This window comes from Drosophila kikkawai, chromosome X (assembly GCF_030179895.1).
Source record: "Drosophila kikkawai strain 14028-0561.14 chromosome X, DkikHiC1v2, whole genome shotgun sequence".
Lineage (NCBI taxonomy): Eukaryota > Metazoa > Arthropoda > Insecta > Diptera > Drosophilidae > Drosophila > Drosophila kikkawai.
The window spans coordinates 21035474-21053776 of NC_091733.1; the positions used below are offsets into that span (position 1 = coordinate 21035474).

Below are 18303 nucleotides of genomic sequence, written 5' to 3' on the forward strand. Positions count from 1 at the left end.
ATGAAACAACTATTATAAACAACATGAAAGTGGGTTTACTTTCATTAAAGTTGGTTTATAAAAGGGGGAAAATAAATGAACAGCTTTAAACATATTATTTTATATTATTTTTCCAGCTAAACCTTTTACTTTTAAGTAGCTTTTTTAAGAAAATGTCCTATAATTATGTTCATTCCAATCTCTTTTAGTTTAATGGGTCTTTAAACTTTCCTTTCTTGTAAGAATTTACTAAAAAAAATCAGGTCAAATTCATGAGGTAAAATTCTGGCCAAGTCTCAACTCTTACTTGAAACATGAATAACTAAAATAATATTATATTATACCCTCCATAATCCTCTGATGATTAACCATATATTTACCCCATTGCCTACTTTGCAGCTCCTCAATCTGTTGGTCCTCATCTGGGGCCATCTCCACGCCCGCCTCGCCAAAGACCGTTGCCCAGAAGCCCCTCTCGGAGCCACGCTCCGAACCCTGCTCCGAGCCGCTTTCCCCCGCCGATTCCTGGAGGTGAGACCTTTGCTTCGGCTGCGGCTTCGACGGCTTCGACACCGGATTGACCACCTTCAGTTGCAGCTCCGACTGCGACTTCTCCAGACTCTCCCGCTCGAGGGTCTCAACCATAACCCGGAAACGACTCAATTCCCTGCGCAATCCCTCGGCGCTGTGCCGGCTCGTCGAGGAGGCGGCAGAGAGTCCGGAGACGCCGGACAGGAGACGACACCGTGCAGCTCCGGAGGACGAAGACGATGGAAGACCTTCCCATTCGTCGCGTGAGGCATCGCTCTCGGACTTTTCAAAATAGCCAGACTCCACGTCCGGAGTGCGGACCATGGAAGTGGATGACAGCATATGGCCGTATTCCAGGAGATCCTGGGCGGAATAGAAGCACTCAATGGACTCCCGGACACTGTCGCGCAGCGATGATGGGCATTTCAACGGTTCCGGTTCCGTTTCCGTTTCCGGTTCGGGTTCCGGATCAGGACCAGCATCCTTTTCCGTTTCAATATCAATAACCGTTGCCTCGCCAACGTTTTGAATTCGAACGCTGTCATCGATTTCTTGTGGCACTTCTAAGGTTTCTGCTGCCTGAACCAAAAGCAATGGTGGCAGCTCCTCTTCCATACGAACTTGTGGTTTCTTCTGCGGCAGCAGAGACTCCTCTTCGGGCTCTTCCTCGTCATCGGCGGGAGAAGAATCCACCTCATCGTCATCATCATCGTCGTCGTCATGGAATGTCTTATCGTCGCTGCTCAGCAGACCCTCGTTGGGATCGCTGCTCTTCCCCCGATCCGAGTCCGTGTCGGAATCCATGCTTGGGAAAACAAAGACCACCACTCTTCAAATGCGAATGCCACACTAAACTGAACTGTAAGCGCGACTTTTGAGCTTTATAATATGCCCATATGGTTCTTTCGTTCCTTTCCTCTCACCGCCAATAAATCAATAAAGATTGACGCTTTTTAAACATTTTTTCTACAGTTGTCTAACCCCAGCAGAGGGAATAAGACCTCTTTGAAACTAGGAGCTATATACTATTATAAAAATATTAAAAAAGATAACCGTTTTACCCACTTTTTTCTGTAATGGTTCCTTTTCGATAACTCAGTTTATGCTAAGAATATTTGATTAAAAAAATGATTTTAGGTTTGGAAAAAATTCTAAAAATGATCACATAATCCCCTCCCTTAAAGTATATCTTTATACATATATATATATATACTTTTTTAGGTACCTCTCAGCCTGGTCCTCATTTTGGGTTCCACTTTTCAAGAGAGGTCTGACCCCTGACCCGGCACCATCCTGATTCGTTGATTGTCATGCGGTCGGCGTTTGCCAAAAAATTAAACACATAATTTATTATTATAATCGAGTCGCATTATGGCCCCGCACACACACACACACACACACACACTCGTGTTTATATAAATACATATATGTATGTGTGTGTGTTTGTGTGTTTGATGTCCCCTGATTTTGACCTTCACTCACCATTTTGCGAAGCTGCCTGCCCCCCTGCCGCCCTCCCCACTGCCATTTTTGGGACTTTTGTATGCTTTTATTTCCCTTTTTTTCGACATTTCTGTCTCTTTGGACGCAAAATTTGATTTGTATGACACATAATCGAATGACTTCTTTGTCTGCACCACTATGCTTCTTGTTTCTTTTCAAAAAAGGTTCGAATTTCTTACTTTCTGGCCTTGTCCTTCAAGAGAAACAAGCTGGCAGTCTAAGCAAACTCAGTAAATTGTTGAAAAAAATCGAATTTTTTTTAATATTTTTAAGCTTTGGCAGTTGAAAACATTAAATTAAAATTAATTGGAATCAAAAACTGTTACAAAATCTGAGATACAAATGGTTTACATCACATTTCCAAGCTTAAAAAAACGTATACCTTAAAATTCCCAAGTAAGAATTCGACGAGACTTAAAATTCCCTTAAAATTCCCAAGTAAGAATTCAGCGAGACTCAAAATTCCCAAGTAAGAATTCGGCGACACCTAAAATTCTCTTAAATTTCCCAAGTAAGTATTCGATGAGAGTTAAAATTTTCTTAAAATTCCCAAGTTAGAATTCGATGAGCACATAATTTTAGGCAATCTAAACCACTATTATATAGATAATTTTATTTTTATTCTTATATTTGTCATTATAATTATATTTATTATTATTTTTGTTGCATCATTATTTGTATAATTATTTTTGTCACATATTAATAGATCATTTTTTATTATTCATCATTATTATTATTATTATTTTTATCACTATTTTTGTTTCTACTAGGAGCACAAGCTGTAAAATAATTCCATAAAATGAAATGACATATGCTCCAGAGGCAAAAATATACATACACACAAACAGGACACATATATGGAGATGGATGTAGGATACAAAAACCGAAACAAAAATAAATAACTCTAGTGAAGTGAAATTAAAGTGCACTTTTCGCTTACCTTGCTTTTTCACTGGCATTCTGTGAGCGGTGTTTCTGCTACTACTATTTATGGCGGTGCTGGCGGTGGAAATGGCAGCGGAAATGGCGGTGGTGCTGCAGCTTTGAGAGTGGTTCAATGCCGCCGAACTCGAAAAGGCGTAGGTCGCAATTTTGACAGTTTACTGGCGTCGCTTTTCGAGTTGAAAATTGTATTTTTATATATTTTTTTTTTTTTGAGTTTTGGTTTTGTCAAAATATACCTAGGCTTTGTTTTTGCGCAATTCTGCAGGCACATATACACATGTACGGATGTTTAAATATATTTTACAAATATATATATACATATATCTATATATTGTATATATTGCATTTATTTACAAATATATAGTTGTTTTTTGGCTTTCAAACGAAGTTGGAGATTTTTGTTGGTTGTGTTTTGCGCATTTAGTTCTTTTATTTTGTATTTTTGTGTTTATTTTTTATGTTTATTTTGTATTTCTGTTGGTTTTCGGGGCAGTTGTGGTTACATTGACGTGTGCGTTACGATTTCCTTTCAATTTTTCACATCTCAGTGGCCGTGGCTTCTGCTGGGTCTTTTTCTGCTTTCGGTTCTGTAGCACTGCACTTGAAATTTTTGTATTATCATCGATATATGTACATACATATATGGTATGTAGATCGCTCTCTTTTCCCTTATTTTTATTCTATATTTTTCATTTTATGTCTCTTTCAACACACTGGCACAGCACAACAACAATAACAAAACAATAAAATATTACTCTCAGATCGATTATTTCCTTTTGATTGCATTTGATTAATCTAGTTCTTTTTTTGTATTTTCCAGCCACCAATCTAGAAGGCGAAAAATAGAGTAAGGTGAGCACCTTTCGGCTTCATTGATCAAAAATCAACTTTTGTTGTATAATCATAAAAAAATATATATGTACAAATATATATATTTAATGCATAAACACACAGCCAAAGAGAGAGATAGAGAGAGAGAGAGATAGAGAAAGCGAGAGACACGACACGCGCAGCTTAATACGCTTCCGATTGCATTCGCCAACGAATATTATTACAGTGGACACTGGCTAACATTGACAAGGTATTTTAATTTAGATAATAGTATTGCTTAGAAAAATCCCTAATATAAAATCCTAATATAATTTATATCAGCTTGATGAAAAATATTAGATTTTTATTTTCAACAACTCCTTTACAATTTGTTTTCTTCATAAGGAATTTATTCAAAAATAAATAAAAATATTGCAAAACTAATTTTTAACCAAAAACAAGAGATACAAAATTATAAAACCGCATTGAAATACATTTAAATAAAGTTGATCTAACCTGAAAACATTTTAAAAATATCCTTAATATCCATAAGGAATTTGTTTTGAATAAATTATTTAAGCAATTGCAAAACTCTTGTAAAAACAGAAAATTAATATTAAAAAACTGATGAAAATATTTTATACAAAAAATACTTTTAACGATATTTTAAGTGGTCTGAAATTTGATTAGCAAAATATATTTATATTTTTCATTAGTTTCTTCACTTACAAAAATATTTAAAAAATAGTTAAATCCTTTAAAAGCCTCTGTAATCCTCTGTAAACTTTGGTTTACATTTCACTTTGTTTATAATTATTTTGCAAGACTTTTTACCTATTTTTTTTAAATTAAGAAATCATTTTACATTTTAATTTTGTATTTTGTATTTGAAAATATACATATTTTTTGGGACTCAAATTTTATTCCAAATAAATTTAGATTCATTTTGTCGCATTTCTTTCTCTCAAGTGGCAACCGTATTTATTTTTTTAATTTTTTTTTTTTTTTTTTACTTTTTTCTCAGACACAGCGCACTCATATTTTAGGAAGCAAAAAAATTAAAATGAAACAAATAGCGGCGATTTCGAAATTCTCGCATCGTCTCGTCGCCCCGAATTGTTGTTTTGTTTCTGTTTCTGTTTTTCTTTCGTCTTGCGATCGCCATTGTCGAGCTGATTTTATTTACATATTTTTTTCGCCCCCTCCCCAGGTTTTTTTTTGCTATTTCAGCAAATTGTTGCAGCTTTATTGTTGCTCTAGTTAACAAAAAAAAAAAAGGAGTAGAAGTCACTCGCACACACACAGACAACGAAAAAAAAGAAGAGTGAAAAAGGTGAAATGTCAAAGTTTGAAGCTATTCTTGTTGTTGGTCTTTTAACTTGTTACATTGGGTCGCCGCCAGTTCGAAAAACCGAAAATCCGAATATACGAAATTCGAAATTTCCGCACACCCGCACCGCACACAGACACACGTCCAACTGAGGCAATAACGGTGCCTCTGCTTTTGGCCCTCTGTCTGTGTCCGCCTGGCCAACAGCTCTCTCCTCTCTCCTCTCGCCTCTCGACCCTCTCGACCCTCTCTCCCGACCGAACCGAGCGATGATTCTCAGTCGTCGGTTGTGCCCGTCCAACAATTAATGTTTGCATATATGTACATATATAGGTACATATGCCGCCTGTATAGGATGTATCTGGTTGGGTCGCTCCCTTTCGACAGTTGCCCCAGTCCCCGGCATTAGAGCAAATAGTAGGAAATAAATAAATAGTTTAGTTCAATACATTTTTATACCCAGAACCCAATTAATTAATACTTTAGAATATGAAGATATTAAATTTAAACCATTATTTATACAAATATTTAGAAATTATTTACAATTAAATCAATTTAAAATAATTTTGTTTGTTTTCCTAAGCTAAGTTCAATAATTAATAAACAAAAAACTATGATGACTATTTGTTTATTTCCATGAATACCAAACAAATGCAATGTTATTAAACTTTAGACCGTTTTTGTTTATGGAAAAAGGAATAAACAAATCGAACAATACATTACGAGTTGGGGTAGTCTCAAAAATGGAAAAGGAAGTCAAATATTTTGAAGAAATCAGTTTGGGAATATTAAATTGAGTTTGGTAAATAATACAATTTTGTAAATAATGTAATGAAAAACTAAAAATATCCATAATTAAACCGAGGTTAATATTTTTTTATAATAGAAAATTTCATCAGGAATATATCCCTTGTAACCTATATAGTTCCTTCCCAGGATTTATTACATAAAAAATAAGGCCAATTGCGGTTTAAATTGATCCATTAGCCTGGATTCTTCAAATTTTGTTTGTTTGGAATTGAATTATTACATAAATTGCTCTGTGCAACAAAGGGAAATTGTCGAGAGGGACCTTTTCCAGACAGACAGGACGAGAATCCTTGCACACACACACTCACTCACTCACTCTTTCTAATGTTGTCTCCGCGAATTAAATGAAAAAACAATCGAAGAAAAATGCAGAACGACTCGAAACTAGAAAAGAACCCGCATCAAAAACAACAACAACAACAATAACATACATAATAAAAATAATAATAATAATAATAACAGTAACAGGGGCAACGGTAACGATGGCCGTGGCGGGTTCAATCACCTTTGGGAATTGCGTACCGCTTATTATTATGGTTATTATTGTTATTATCTGCCCCCTCCGCACTATTTTCTGTGGTGGGTCGAGTTGGATTTCTATACGTTCAATTTATGTGCGTCATTTGTTTCCTATTTTTAATGTCTTTCAGGCGCTGAAAGCACTTTTCCCTGGTTTTATTTTATTTTTTCTCGGGCGCACACACGTCGTATAATTGATATGCACACACATAGAGCGAGAGAGAAAGAGAGAGAGAAAGAGCAATACTCACACGCACGCACCTGGGCTCACACATCCACACATCTGGGCACAATTATATAGCCTATTTTCGTGTCATATAAGAAAAATTTAAAAACTAAATATTTATAATATAAAATTAAATATTAATATTATTGAACGTATTAAAGGGGCTTTTATATATGTAAATATATTTAATTCATATTCTAAGATCAGGAAATACATATATACTTTAAAACACCTAACAAGTTAGGAATATCAAGCGGAAATCAAATATACAAATACAAAGGATCCAATACAGGATAAAAGTCTTCTTTCAGATAAACCTCTTTTTTATCAGATCGTTTGCTATCTTCTGTAAATTATATAAAACAAACAAAAAATATACATTTTGAACGTTTTAACTTGGCGATCACTGTTCATGTGCACCAGGACCCTACATACACACACACACGTGTATGACTGCTGCAGGCGCGAACGCAGAAAAGTATGCAGCGGGAGAGGAGATGAGACAGCAGCATATGCAATAAACACTCAATTCCACACACTCGCACGCACACACACGCACTGGCAGCGAGATATTAACCGTTGCGGATTGACGTTTCGCCTGGCCTGGACTTCTGACCTTGACATGTCGCCTCTATGCGCTCCCGCTAGATGTTCTTGTTGTTGTTGTCGTAGTTGTAGTTGTAGTTGTCGTTGCCGTTGCCGTTGTCGCTTTAGTTGTACAGTTAGTGGGGATCCGGAGTGCGAGTATGTGTGTGTGTGTGTTAAATGAGGGGAAAAACGTTTGGAAAGCCGAAAAAAGAGAGAAAGCGGCCAAAGAGAACTGGGGCGCCAGATACGCGGTGATTAATTATTCAGCCGCAGCATAATTATTATGTGTGCGTGTTATTTATAGACTAACCGAAAAAAATAACAACAAAAAAACAGATACTACAATAAAATAACACACATACACACACACACTCTAAATGTATGCAAAGAGCCAGAGAGAGCCTAAGAGAGCGAGCCAAACACAAGGAGTGAGAGCGAGCGGAAAGAGCATTTTAAACTTATTAATACAAAAATTTGCACACAAACACACACAGTGACAGATAGGGATGCTGCATATATACATATATATGCTCCAAGCACACACACACAAATGCAACCCACTGCAACTGCAACTGCAGTGTCAATACACGCAAAAAAAAAACATATATATCAGCTGGAACACACACACGTGCCGTTTTTCCTGTACTTTCTTTATATCATCTGTAACAACAACAACAACACTGTCAGGCACAACATCCCTTGCATACACACACGCACGCACACACACACACACACACACACACAGGAAAAAAAGGACCACAAAAAAGAAGAGCAGAAAAAGAGGTAAATTCTCATTTTTTCTTGTTATATCCCAGCCGCAAATCAAGGAAAGGTAACCTCGACTGGTTTTCCCACATCCTTTTTGTGCTAAACTTTACTTGACTCCTGCTTTTGCCTTTCTTTTTTCGTTATTTTTTTCTTTTTTCTTTTATTTTGCACCGACCGGAGACCGTGTATATATTTTTAACGTTTCGCACACACACACACACACACACTCAGGACACCAAAAAGGACATGCGTTTGGCACAGCCTTCGGGCATTTTGTGTTTAATATAAATAATTAGCGGCCTCGTTTCGCGTGGAGAGCACGTTGGCGAGAAGCGATTTACAATATATTACGGTTTTCTGGCTCTGCTCACGGGAATAAAATAAGGCAGCACTAGTTCTAGTTGGAACAGTGTTACCAGCCGCCCAGCCAATTGGAATCTCACCCCCGATTCTTGCCGCCACCCGGCAATTTCAAATTGGCGGCGGCAAGAGAATTAAATATATATATACCTTCATATATATATATTCGGAATCCAATACATAGGTAAATGAAACAGATAAGGCTTTGCATTTATTTTATTTCTCCTTTTATTTAATTTTTATCGAGGTAAACGATAAACGATAGCCAGTTTTATCGAACCACTGATGAACTAGAGATGAGCCACTGATGAACTCTGGTTCTGTCTCTTAACGATATTTATTATCAGGGTATTCTGTTTTAAAAATACATCATTTAAAAAAAAGAGGATTTCAATTTACATATAATTTAATTTTTAATTTAAATTTTAGATTGGCCCAAATACATGTAGAAATACAAGTCACGAGTCCTAAAGTAATCTCCCAAATCCGCATATTCATAGAAGTCCCATAAAAAGTTTGGTTACATTACAGTTGTTAGGGTTCGCAGGCTTCTTGAAATCCCCCATATTCTCTTTCCCCAATATTCCTTATTTTATGTTGGTTTCGGTACCCTTTTTTGTGCCTTTTTAGGCGATCTTTTCTTTTTTGGCAACTTCTTAGGAGACTTTTTCGTTGCCCTTTTTTTCCCTTTTTCGGCTATCTTCTTGATTGTTTTTGTTGCCCGTTTTTTTGTTGCTTGTTTTCTTTTACGTGCAGCGGCGATGGAGATACGAGGTATAGTTACCTTTTTCTGCACCTGACTTTCCTCTTTTTGGGGTATTTCCTCCGGATCAACATCATTGAGGTACTTTGAAGTTCTATGATCAAGTTTAAATTATTTAATATTTAGTTTCAGTACTTACCGGAATAAGATTACGGAAATAATTAGGAATTACATTGAGATCGAGACTTGGATTTTTGGGATCTTCATTTTTTTCTGCTTTATTACCATTAGGATCGAGGGGAGGTACTTGAATGACGTTGGGCTTCGCTTCCTTTGGCCCTTCAAACGTAGATTTCTCCACAAACATCTCCTTTTGCGAAGGGTTCAGCCTGCCCCACGCATTGATTCCTTTCCAGTTTAAGTCTTCTCGTTCCATGCCGGGATGCACTTTAATGTACTCCCGCAGAAACAATCTGAAGGCCTTTTTTTCGCCCTCCCCCATTGGTACTGGAAAATCAACAGTAATAATTTAAAAAGGAAATTTAAAATAACTTACAAATTTTGTACAAACTTTCAAAAACAAGTTATTCGCTTTACGCTTCTTATAAGATTTGAAAATTTTCGAATTATTATTTTACTGACCGTACTGTCTTGATTGTGAATGAATACTGACGAAACGTATATGAATGCCGACGTAGATGACTTGTGACAGTAATGTCAGGTACTACTAGGATCTCAGCTTTTTTGGACAAATAGCCATGGCATACTACGAATTTTGTTTATTTTGGCTTAAGGGGTTATATACAGTTGTGATAGTCGAAAAAGTCGATTTTTTTTTATTGCTTATTCTTAAAGTATATACTGTTGAGAATACTCTCACAAAAATTCATAACGATCGGAGCATTAGAACCGAAGTTGTAGCTATTTATAGCGCCCGACATGCACGGCGGCCAGAACAAACTTGAAACTTTAAACGCGATTATCTCAGAATCGTTTTTTTCGAAGTTACCTTTGCGGTGGACACGATTACTAAAAAACTATTAATCCGATCAACACCAAATTTTGACCACTTATTTATTATCTCAAAAACTAGTCCGTGAACGAAGGATTTGTAAGAATTTTGATTAAAAAAAAAATGGCGACGATTTTAACAAAAAATGTCCTTTTTAAGGGGTAAAATTTTCCGTTTTAATGCTCTAAAAAAGGAAGTTTTCAAAAAAATTAAAAATCCTTCGTTCACGGACTAGTTTTTGAGATAATAAATAAGTGGTCAAAATTTGGTGTTGATCGGATTAATAGTTTTTTAGTAATCGTGTCCACCGCAAAGGTAACTTCGAAAAAAACGATTCTGAGATAATCGCGTTTAAAGTTTCAAGTTTGTTCTGGCCGCCGTGCATGTCGTGCGCTATAAATAGCTACAACTTCGGTTGTAATGCTCCGATCGTTATAAATATTTGTGAGAGTATTCTCAACAGTATATACTTTAAGAATATGCAATAAAAAAAAAATCGACTTTTTCGACTATCACAACTGTATATAACCCCTTAAAAAGGTTATAATTTATATAATGTTAGCTCAGTTTAAGAGGTGATTGACTTTCCCAAGGATATTTTGTATAATTTACTCTAATCTTTAAACTGAATTATTCAAATGCAAATAAAAAACGTTAGTTAAAAACATATCTTGCCTCAAAATAAAATATTTTAACTGTTAAATTCCCTCCACTAAAAGTTCTTTGTAGCTTATAAACTAATAAAATAATCACGGAGCCTGCACTGTAATTAATTTACTGCTATTTTAACAAACAGTTTTGGAATATTTCAAGGTAATATAGGGCAAAAAACCACATTCTTGGATAACATACAACGCAAATTGAATTTATTTTTTGTATTTTTCAGAGTGTCGGTGCCGTTGAAACGTTAGAAATATGTTACAGGGACTTTCAATTCCTCCGGCACTGGTGCTAGCACCCCGCACACTCCTTGGTCCCGGATGTGGCGGCAGCAGGCGGTTAATGGAAACTCTGCTCCTTCTGTCCGGGCACATGGCAGGTGGCGAGGCTTGGAGATTGCACGTCACGACAAAAAAAAATATGTGTGTGTGGGCTTACATGATAAATTTAGTGTTTAAGAATAGATTTAACAGTAGGACTGCTGTGGAGGAAGCCCCATGGGTTCCTGGCACACCTGGCTCTCCCGGAATCCCTACTATTCGCCGACGTGCTTCTGGAGCATCTGGGCGAAGCGCTGGGTAATGAGCAGCGAGGTGTCAATGAAGCGGTCCACGCAATTGCTCAGGCATGTCTCGGTGGCGCTGTCCAGCTTGTTGCTCGGTTTCCCGATGCACTTTTCCCAGCAGATCTCGTTGAATTCGTGAATCTGTGCACAAAGTGCGATTGTTATTATTTTGGGTGGCGGAGGATTCTTGGCGAAGTGGAATTTACCTGAGCATTGACCTGTGCCTTCTGTTTCTCGATCATGAGGAACTCCTGCAGCTCCTTGTCGCTGCCGGCCAGGTTCTCGAACTCGGACATGGTGATTTTTATTGAACAATCTTGGCGAATACAAAGGAATTGGATACTTTTGTAATATTATGTTTGAGGTTATATAAAGGCGGAGAGGCAGTGCCAGCTGTCGGCGTAAGTGTGACCAGAGCCTGTTGATAAATACCAAACGTTAGAATCTACTGAAAAACTGGGTATTTTCATTTATTCGTTAATAGGGTCTTCCCACACAGCGTTAAAGCGCATGTAGCATCCGTTGAACAAATGCTCCATAAGGTTTTGCCGTTCCGAATTTTCCCAAATGGCCCGGCGTTAGTTCAGCATTAAAATCTAACCACGGTTTGTTTGGCGATAGTTAGGCGATAGTTCTTCGGTGCAACTCTGATTCTTCTTCTTAATTTGACCAACACTACGAAAGTGTATACACACTTGGCGAGAAACAAATGAGATATGGAATTTAAAACGTGGCGCCAAAGCTACAAGCATGCGCAAAATAGATGTTGGCGTTTTTTCTGTATATTCTTACCCCAATATGTCCCCAATTGTTACTATTTAATATAAACCGCCTACCTCTACCTTATTTTAAAGATTTTGGATGCCTATACCACCTATAGACACTCTTCGGGGAATTTGCTCTTTGTTAGAGAAAAATCATTAGAAAAACTAAAATTCCTTGTCATTTAATACATTTAAATTTATTGCGGATAAATTCTGACGCAATCTGTGCCTTTTGCTGTTGTACAACAGCCAAAATAGTTGGTAAATGCTCCATTTCAAATTTGCAACTGCCAATTCGACAGCCTTTGTTTACGTTTTCATGAGCCACAGCTGATCGATCAGCTGTTCGGATGCTAAATGCTCTTTAATGTTGTGTGGGAACACGAGTTTCACATTTGTGAAAAATCCCAAACGTTCCTCACAAATGCGCTGTGTGGGAAGACCGTATAAGTTTAGCTAGTTTAGTTGATAAATACTAAACTGCTTAATATACTGAAAACGGAGTATTTTTATTTATTCGTTCAGTTAAGCGGGCTTTTTGAATAAATTAAATAAAAACGTGTGCGTTTAATTAAAATGTTGTGTAACAATGAAGGTTCCCTTGCAAATGAAAGTCGTTTGTGAATCAAATGCTCAAGTGGAACTAGTTCCAAAATCCACCAAAGAAAATAACGATTTCAAGAACGTCCCCTTAAAATTAATATATAAAAATAAAATAAATAAGTAACTAAGGTATATGTATATTAAATACAAAATACATATTTTTGTTTTTAATAGACTTGTTATATTTTACTAACTAAGGAGTTTTGGGCAAAGAGCTAAAAAGTTTGTTTACGGCTTATGATTTCTTAGCAGGAACAATTCGCTATATTTCAGCTGTCAATGAACCATGGCACTGCGTCCGTTGTCCACCTCCACCTCCTCGTGGTCCGCATTGTCACGTTCGATCTTATTGCGCCTCCTGAACTTGACGATGAGCACCTCGATGACCCAGGGAACGGCGCACAGGATCATAAAGGCATTGAGAATGTGAAAGACCAGGATATAGTTCTGGGTCTTGTCACGAATAATGCCCACAATGGGGCCAATTAGGAACATGGCATTGCCCTGGGTGAACATGAACAGGCCGTAACCGGTGGCGAATCTATAGAAATATTTTAAAAATTAATATTATAACTTTAATGGTTCAGAGAACTTGTGTACCTCTCCTTGGGCAGATAGTCTGCAAAGACCAATGGCAGTGGGACATGGAGCCAGGTGCGCAGGAATCCGATTACAGCCGTGATGCAGGCCATTCCCACAAACTCGGTGATGCCATTGAAAACTAAGGGAATCAAAAAATATGACAATATTTAGTAAACCAATCCAGGAACAACTGGTGTTATTGACCAACCAAATCTGGCAAAGACCGTAAAGACCGCTCCGGCCAGGTAAATGTAGCGTGACGGAACTTGGATGCACACGGCGGTGACGGCCAGGAATATGCGGGATGTCAAGTCGGCGGCGGCTCCAATGGCTATGATGGTGGCAGTGTCCACCTAAATAAGAACGAAACATGTTTAAGCATGTCCAATTTGTAACATTTTTTTGTATGCTAATTATGCATATTCCTTATAAAATATTAAGGAATAACTTTTCTTTATGATATCTCCACATTTTGCTTAATAACCTAGCATAATTCCTTAAAGCTTTTAATGAATAATTTGCAATGAAAAATAACTTTTCTATTCATCGTTGTATTGGTAGAATGAACGCCTTTGTTGCTTCTAATTCGTGAATGGCCAGTGCCTTGCACCAATTAGAGCGAAATAGCTATAGCGAAGCAGGCTGAGCATTCGTGAGGCATTCGTTTTTCTAGTATAAACGTGTGCGTTAGAATGCGATAGCTATATATCACAGTTCTCGCGATTCCTTTTTGACGCATCGTTCGTTCGGCGTCGCTGCGCAAGCTCAGTGAAAATTTTTGGCAGTTCAAATTGACTCTCAAAGTGAATAGTCGGAATTTTTTGTATTTTTTTATAAGTGAACAAATTGGTTTGTAAAATTGTTAATAATATTGACAATATAAGCAAATCATTAAAAGTGGCTCTCAATTTAAAGGAAACTAAAGAAAAGATGGGAAATTAATTGGTTATCTGGAAAAAATTCAGTTAAAAATGAATTCTCAAAGTAAACGGGCGCCATTTTTTTTAAGTGAAAGAATTTGCGGCTGAAAATATTATGTCATTAAAATTAAAACTAAGGTAAACTATATTAAATAAAAAATATATTACTAATACAAATAAAACATGGCCGAAATTGCCGAAAGCTAAACGCAGACATAAATTTTCGTAATTTTTTTGTGTGAAAGAAATTGCTGTTGAAAATATTAGTTTTAGAAAAAAAACTAAGAAGTCTCCAAAACTGGATACGTTTTTTTCTAAATTAAACTAGAATATTTTAAATAGTACATTTACATATAAAACATGGCGGAAATCACCAGCAGCCACTTAGCCATTTTTTTTATGAAAGAATTTGCGGTTGAAAATTTTAGTTTTTAAAATAAAAACTAAGAAGTCCACAAAACTGAATCGTTTTTTTTTTTAAGTTAAACTCAAATTTTATATAAAATACCCGTAAAAATACACATAAAACACGACAGAAACTGAAGCCAAAAGCGGAAAAACATTTTTCTTGGAAAAAAGTGTGTGCTAGAAAGGGATAACAAGTGACGCTGCGCATGCGCAAGCTTTGTTAAAAAATGTGGAGTCACGTGAAAGAACATGTTTTTTTCTATTTTTTAAGTGAATAATTTCGTTGTTTCTTCTTTTTTTTCGAAATTAAATGAAGTGAAAATTAATTAATTTTAAATTTTATATTCCCTTACCTTGCTGTAGCCCAGCTCGAACAAGTAGACCGGCTGCATGGTGAAGAAGGTGATGTCGGAGTACAGGGCAAAGGTGATGCCTAGCACGATGTTCACATAGACGGGCTTCTTGAGTAGCGTCAGATCGAGAAAGTCGACGACCCTGCGCACCCAGTCCTTCTTGACGGCATCAGGAGCCTCCTGTACGGCTCCGCCTGCTCCCGCTGCCAACATGGAGGTGCGACGTGAGGCCTGCCGGCTGTGCGTCATTTGTGGGGACGCGTCACTGACCACCACCGGGCCAGACCAGTTGCCCAGGCTGGTAATGCTCGAGGCCCGACTGGAGTGCACCCTTAGCATGTGCTCCTCGGCGTGGGAGAGGCGTCGAGCGCTGGCAGCGGTGGCCGGGGGATCGGCGGCAGGTGTGGCCAGAAATATTGGCTCCTCTTTGGATGGCTTCAGCGGCGTCTCTGGCTGCACGCGCACCACCACTGTTGTAGGTTTCACCGCCACCGCCACCGGCAGCTCCTGCAGTGGCACTAGTTCCTCCGCCGCCTCCTCCGGGGATATGGGCACCCGGCGCATGTGCCACTCGACGGGATGCATCACCAGCATCCCAAGCACCGCATGGGCATTGATGCCTGTGAGGATGAGCAGGCAACCTCGGAATCCATACCAATGCAGCAGCTTCTGCATAACAATGGGGTAAAGCATCGAACCCAAGCCGATCAGGGTCTGGGCGAAGCTCATCCACATCACGCGGTTCTTTACGAAATAATGATTGAAGGTCGTATAGCAGGTGGGCACCATCAGGCCGAAGGCCAGACCCTGGATGAGGCTGAAGGCCAGCAGCAAGTGCAGCGTGGAGGTGGCAAACAGCTGCAGTCCGGTGCCCAGGAAGTACAGTGTGCCCCCGACAACCCCCACCTGCCGCATTCCGAATCGCTGGAACAGGGAGCCCGAGAACAGCCCCGCAAAGCTCATCGATGAGAAGAAGGCGCTGGTTATAATGGCCATGGCACTCGTCTCCGCACCAATGCTCTTGAGGAAGTCTCCGAAGACGAGGCCAAACGAGGGCAGAGCCGCCAGAGCGCTGGTCTGTAGAAGGGGAAAGGTATGGTGTTTGAGATCGGGTGAGTTATATTCGATTTAAATAATTTGTAAGATATAATAATATTTAAGATATATCTTGAGGCCTTAATTTGGCATAAAATTATTTTAATTTAAGGAAATATTAAAAAATGACGGTTGAAAAGAGTTGAAACTATGCTTGAATTGCTTTAAAGAAGTAAATTATTAAAGATTTTATTTTGAAACTTAAATAAGAATGAAAATTTAAAAATGCAAATTCTTAGGATTTTTTAAACACTTCAACTTGAGTAAACCACGTATAAGCCACTTAAAAAAATAGGTATATAATTATTTATCTTTGAAAAAAAAAAAACAAAAAATGCACTTACAAAGGGCAGGGCCATGCCAATGCAGACAAGGATACCCCAGCCGCCATCGGGGGCCTCCAGCCTATAGGCCTTGTTGTTGCTGCTGCTGCTCTTCTTCATCTGGATGCTGCTCCGCGGGCTGATGGGCGGCAAGTGATTGCCACTGCCTCTGGCATCATTCTAGGGCACATCCCAGAAGTAGGTAGTCTCTATCTGTATTTGCCAAGATATCAATCTTCCAGTAGCCGCCTCCTCGATTGCCCGCTTATCGCACCTCGGGGTCTCTTTTATGGCCAAGCTAAGCTTCTTATGGCGAAGGTTTACGAACTGGCTTAGTGGCATCTAAACGGTTGATAAGATTAGGATAGATATGTGGCTCCTTGCAGTGCACTTGTATGCCTTTGACGGAAGCATTGCTACCTTTCCAAAATTCCATTTGTAATTGTAATATTACAATTTCAAATAACGGAAATAATTTCGAGCTATGTCTTTTTTGCTTTTTGGATCTTTATCATTTACGCTGTTTCCATATCGAAATACAAGGTGCCGCTGATAAGAATTCTCCCAGAACTGGCAGTAGAACAACTAATTCCCTAGGCAGTGGGTCTTCTCTGTAGATTTACAGCATCAGGGGATTTCATGTGCATAATTTATACAAACTTAAATTTATTCTTCACGCATTACATTTGTTTGCACGCATGTGCGAGGCTCTTCTGCCCTCAACTCTATCCTATAAATGACTTCCAAACGGAATGTTTACCCTCTGCCGCGATAATTATGATAATGAATGGCTATAATCGAGTGGGTTTTAACTGGAACTCGGGGTGATTTCATAGTAAGTAGGAGCAGGTGATGATGATGATGCTGGCTGGCTACAGAAATGTGAAAGTGATAAAGGCGGTCCAGAGATAAGGTTGAGGAATTTGTAACATTCAAAGGTGTGGCTTTCATAGTTTTAAATACAAAGAAAGGGCGGTAATAATGTAATAATAAGAAATTATAAAACAAATTTAAAATAAGGAAAAATATGAATAACAAGGTAGGGAAATATATGTATTAAAGATTATCTCTAGAGTTCAAAATGCATATTGATAAAATAAATCTCTATAATATATAGACATAAATATTTCAAGCAAAATCATATTAATAAAATCATAAACTTTCGATTTACTTTGTTTAAAAAAAAAAATATTTCTATAAATATTAAAATTAATTAAATATATATATATATTAAATAAATATATATATATTTTTTTTATATTTAATTTATTTGCTACATTTCTTGATCGATTATGTCGATTTATATATCGATTTTCACGTCAAACTTGGTTACAATACCAATACATCGATATTTCTGCTATTATTATTATTTCAGAGTGCAAAAAATATATATCTGAAATAACGATCATGTATAGTTTTATATTTTTAATTTAATTGCTACTTTTCTTGATCGATTATGTCGATTTATAAATCGATTTTCACGTCAAACTACAATACCTGTATATCGATATTTCTGCTATTATCATTATTTTAGAGCGCACAAAATATATATCTGGAAAGGCTATCATAAATCGACAAAACTTTTGCCTCCAATATTTAATTAATTATTTATTTAACTAATTTATTTATTAAAAAAGTTATTCCTAAGGCTACAAGAAGAAAACTCATATTGAAAAATAAAGTCAACGTTGATATATAGAAATGAATAATATATAGAAATAATGAAAAATAATAAAAAAAACTGGTTGAAAAAATCATAAAATTTATATAGAAATATTAAATATCAAAAATGATTGAATTTAACTTTAAAATATCAATATTAAACAACTTAACAACTAAATATAATTTATTTGCTTATTTATTCGATTTTATTGTTCAGATATATCAAAGAGAATAACGACTTATCAAATGGCAACGTTAAATTATATATCGATTATAGATGTATA

The 18303-nt window shown here is 37.2% G+C and overlaps 3 protein-coding genes and 1 long non-coding RNA gene across 21 annotated transcripts in view; all 4 read right to left on the reverse strand.

The window, feature by feature from the left end:
• dlg1 (discs large 1) overlaps window positions 1-8311 on the reverse strand; it is a 48552-nt gene extending 40241 nt beyond the window's left edge. For 12 of the 17 annotated variants that reach the window (XM_017180950.3, XM_017180947.3, XM_041775004.2 and 9 more), the window contains exon 1: window positions 360-1315. In XM_017180950.3, coding sequence (XP_017036439.1) covers window positions 360-1314 — 955 coding nt within the window. In that variant the 5' untranslated portion in view covers window position 1315. Of the gene's footprint in view, window positions 1-359; window positions 1346-2953; window positions 3787-8119 lie in introns of those variants that run through there. The other 5 variants (XM_017180963.3, XM_017180952.3, XM_017180956.3 and 2 more) reach the window with 4 other exon arrangements.
• Window positions 8312-8763: 452 nt separating this feature from the next.
• On the reverse strand, window positions 8764-9801 carry LOC108084643 (uncharacterized). Of its 2 annotated transcripts, none has more exons than XR_011445642.1 (3): window positions 9644-9801; window positions 9272-9579; window positions 8764-9216 (listed from the first exon to the last, which is right to left on the reverse strand). It is a non-coding gene; the product is annotated as an uncharacterized lncRNA (long non-coding RNA). The 2 variants fall into 2 exon arrangements; XR_011445643.1 differs by having other exon boundaries at window positions 9629-9761.
• A 1119-nt stretch (window positions 9802-10920) lies between these two features.
• Tim8 (translocase of inner membrane 8) lies at window positions 10921-11711 on the reverse strand. Its single transcript, XM_017180933.3, has 2 exons — window positions 11516-11711; window positions 10921-11450 (listed from the first exon to the last, which is right to left on the reverse strand). Exons 1-2 carry the CDS (start codon window positions 11603-11605, stop codon window positions 11280-11282), a joined length of 261 nt encoding a protein of 86 aa, XP_017036422.1. The 5' UTR covers window positions 11606-11711; the 3' UTR covers window positions 10921-11279.
• A 1120-nt stretch (window positions 11712-12831) lies between these two features.
• LOC108084656 (monocarboxylate transporter 7) lies at window positions 12832-16501 on the reverse strand. Its single transcript, XM_017180974.3, has 5 exons — window positions 16379-16501; window positions 14940-16016; window positions 13467-13611; window positions 13277-13397; window positions 12832-13217 (listed from the first exon to the last, which is right to left on the reverse strand). The coding sequence occupies exons 1-5, from the start codon at window positions 16475-16477 to the stop codon at window positions 12953-12955; spliced, it is 1707 nt and encodes a 568-aa protein (XP_017036463.1). The 5' UTR covers window positions 16478-16501; the 3' UTR covers window positions 12832-12952.
• Between the last annotated feature and the right edge of the window lie 1802 nt (window positions 16502-18303).

What these genes read in the sequence shown, in the direction of transcription:
- Tim8 (XM_017180933.3), bottom strand. Translation starts at nt 11,605, where the DNA reads ATGTCCGAGTTCGAGAACCTGGCCGGCAGCGACAAGGAGCTGCAGGAG. An exon ending in AGGCACAGGTCAATGCTCAG is followed by an intron (nt 11,451 to 11,515) that starts GTAAATTCCACT and finishes CTTTGTGCACAG; the next exon opens with ATTCACGAATTCAACGAGAT.
- LOC108084656 (XM_017180974.3), bottom strand. Translation starts at nt 16,477, where the DNA reads ATGAAGAAGAGCAGCAGCAGCAACAACAAGGCCTATAGGCTGGAGGCC. An exon ending in TCGAGCTGGGCTACAGCAAG is followed by an intron (nt 13,612 to 14,939) that starts GTAAGGGAATAT and finishes GTTCTTATTTAG; the next exon opens with GTGGACACTGCCACCATCAT. An exon ending in TACGGTCTTTGCCAGATTTG is followed by an intron (nt 13,398 to 13,466) that starts GTTGGTCAATAA and finishes TGATTCCCTTAG; the next exon opens with TTTTCAATGGCATCACCGAG.